Source organism: Coregonus clupeaformis, chromosome 17 (genome assembly GCF_020615455.1).
Source record: "Coregonus clupeaformis isolate EN_2021a chromosome 17, ASM2061545v1, whole genome shotgun sequence".
In the NCBI taxonomy this organism is placed as follows: Eukaryota; Metazoa; Chordata; class Actinopteri; order Salmoniformes; family Salmonidae; genus Coregonus; species Coregonus clupeaformis.
In genome coordinates, this window is record NC_059208.1 from 13,406,167 (window position 1) to 13,408,666 (window position 2,500).

The window sequence follows — 2,500 nt, forward strand, 5'->3', positions numbered from 1 at the left end:
AAACCACAGTGTGCCATCACAGCTGCAAGATTTGTGACCTGTTGCCACAAGAAAAGGGCAACCAGTGAAGAACAAACACCATTGTAAATACAACCCATATTTATGTTTATTTATTTTCCCATTTGTACTTTAACTATTTGCAAATCATTACAACACTGTATATATACATAATATGACATTTGAAATGACTTTATTCTTTTGGAACTTCTGAGTGTAATGTTTACTGTTAATATTTATTGTTTATTTCACTTTTGTTTACTATCTACTTCACTTGCTTTGGCAATGTTAACATACGTTTCCCATGACAATAAAGCCCTTAAATTGAATTGAATTGAGAGAGAGCACGAGAGAGAGAAAGAGAGAGAGAGAAGAATTAAACCAGAGAGAGAGAGAGAGAGAGAGAGAGAGAGAGAGAGAGAGAGAGAGAAAGAGCGAGAGAGAGAGAGAAGAATTAAACCAGAGAGAGAGAGAGAGAGAGAGAGAGAGAGAGAGAGAGAGAGAGAGAGAGAGAGAGAGAGAGAGAGAGAGAGAGAGAGAGAGAGAGAAATAAAACCAGAGAGAGAGAATGCTTACCAAAGTCCCCGGGGACAAAGATGTGGTAGACGCAGGTCAGACTCTGGGTATAATTACGGGGGTAGTTTGGGGACAGGACGGTCCCCTCTGACCCTGTCGAGCGGCCTCCGCACGGAGCTGTGAAAACACCAACACATCAACGTGACTTCCAGGTCACACTAAATGCATACAGCTACGCAGCGGAAACAGGAACCAGCAATTTCCTTCAGCTGCACACAATTATCAGAAAATATGAGGAGGAGTAACTGTCAGTTTGACCACTTAAATGCTAATGCTAATGCTAATGCTAAATGCTAAATGCTAATGCTAAATGCTAAATGCTAAATGCTAAATGATAAATGCTAAACGCTAAATGCTAAAGCTAAATACTAACGGTCTACAACATGAGATACTTGAGGGATAGGACATTTACAAAGAGTAGGAGGGGGAGGGAGGACGGGGAGAGTTGTGTTTTTAGAGGACTTAAAGTCCAAGGACAGCAAACCATCAACAGATTCGGATTGAGATCGGGATCAAGATATACACTGAACAAAAAATATAAACACAACATGTTAAATGAGCTGAATTTTTTTTTTCCAGAAATGTTTCATACGCACAAAAATCTTAATTCTCTAAATATATTGTGCACAAATTTGTTTACAATCCTGTTAGTGAGCATTCCTACTTTGCCAAGATAATCCATCCACCTGACAGGTGTGGCATATCAAGAAGCTGATTAAACGGAATGATCATTACACAGATGCACCTTGTGCTGGGGACAATAAAAGGCCACTAAAATGTGCTGTTTTGTCACACAACACAATGCCACAGATGTCCCAAGTTTTGAGGGAGCATGCAGTTGGCATGCTGACTGCAGGAATGTCCACCAGAACTGTTGCCAGAAAATTGAATGTTAATTTCTCTACCATAAGCGGCCTCCAACGTCGAACTTGGCAGTACGTCCAACCGGCCTCATAACCACAGGCCACGTGTAACCACGCCAGCCCAGGACCTCCACATCCGGCTTCTTCACCTGAGGGATCGTCTGAGACCATCCACCCGGACAGCAGATGAAACTGTGGGTTTGCACAACTGAAGAATTTCTGCACAAACTGTCAGAAACCGTCTCAGGGAAGCTCATCTGCGTGCTCATCGTCCTCACCAGGGTCTTGACCTGACTGCAGTTCGCCGTCGTAACCGACTTCAGTGGGCAAATGTTAACCTTCGATGGCCACTGGCACGCTGAAGAAGTGTGCTCTTCACAGATGAATCCCAGTTTCAACTGTACCAGGCAGATGGCAGACGCTGAGATATACTGATATACGCTGTCGGCCGTCTGCCCGGTACAGTTGAAACCGTATTCACAGGACTGCTATTCACAGGTCTGGTATTCACAGGACTGCTATTCACAGGACTGGTATTCACAGGACTGGTATTCACAGGTCTGGTATTCACAGGACTGCTATTCACAGGTCTGGTATTCACAGGTCTGGTATTCACAGGACTGCTATTCACAGGACTGTTATTCACAGGTCTGGTATTCACAGGACTGCTATTCACAGGACTGGTATTCACAGGTCTGGTATTCACAGGACTGATATTCACAGGTCTGCTATTCACAGGACCGGGCAGATGGCAGACTGCGTGTATGATGTGGTGTGGGCGAGTGGTTTGCTGACGTCAACATGGTGGCGGTGGTGTTATGGTATGGGCAGGGATAAGCTACGAACAACGAACAGAATTGCATTTTACAGATGGCAATTTGAATGCACAGAGATACCGTGACGAGATCCTGAGGCCCATTGTCGTGCCATTCATCCGCCGCCATCACCTCATGTTTCAGCATGATAATGCACGGCCCCATGTCGCAAGGATCTGTACACAATTCCTGGAAGCTGAAAATGTCCCAGTTCTTCCATGGCCTGCATAATCACCAGACATGTCACCC

General features: G+C 44.6%; 1 protein-coding gene across 1 annotated transcript in view; it reads right to left on the reverse strand.

The window, feature by feature from the left end:
* The window catches only part of LOC123492948 (CUB and sushi domain-containing protein 3-like), a 186,587-nt gene that overhangs the window by 941 nt on the left and 183,146 nt on the right, over positions 1 to 2,500 (reverse strand). Inside the window, exon 32 of the mRNA XM_045226706.1 lies at positions 574 to 690. Within this exon, the coding sequence (XP_045082641.1) occupies positions 574 to 690 (117 nt within the window). The remainder of the gene's footprint in view (positions 1 to 573; positions 691 to 2,500) is intronic.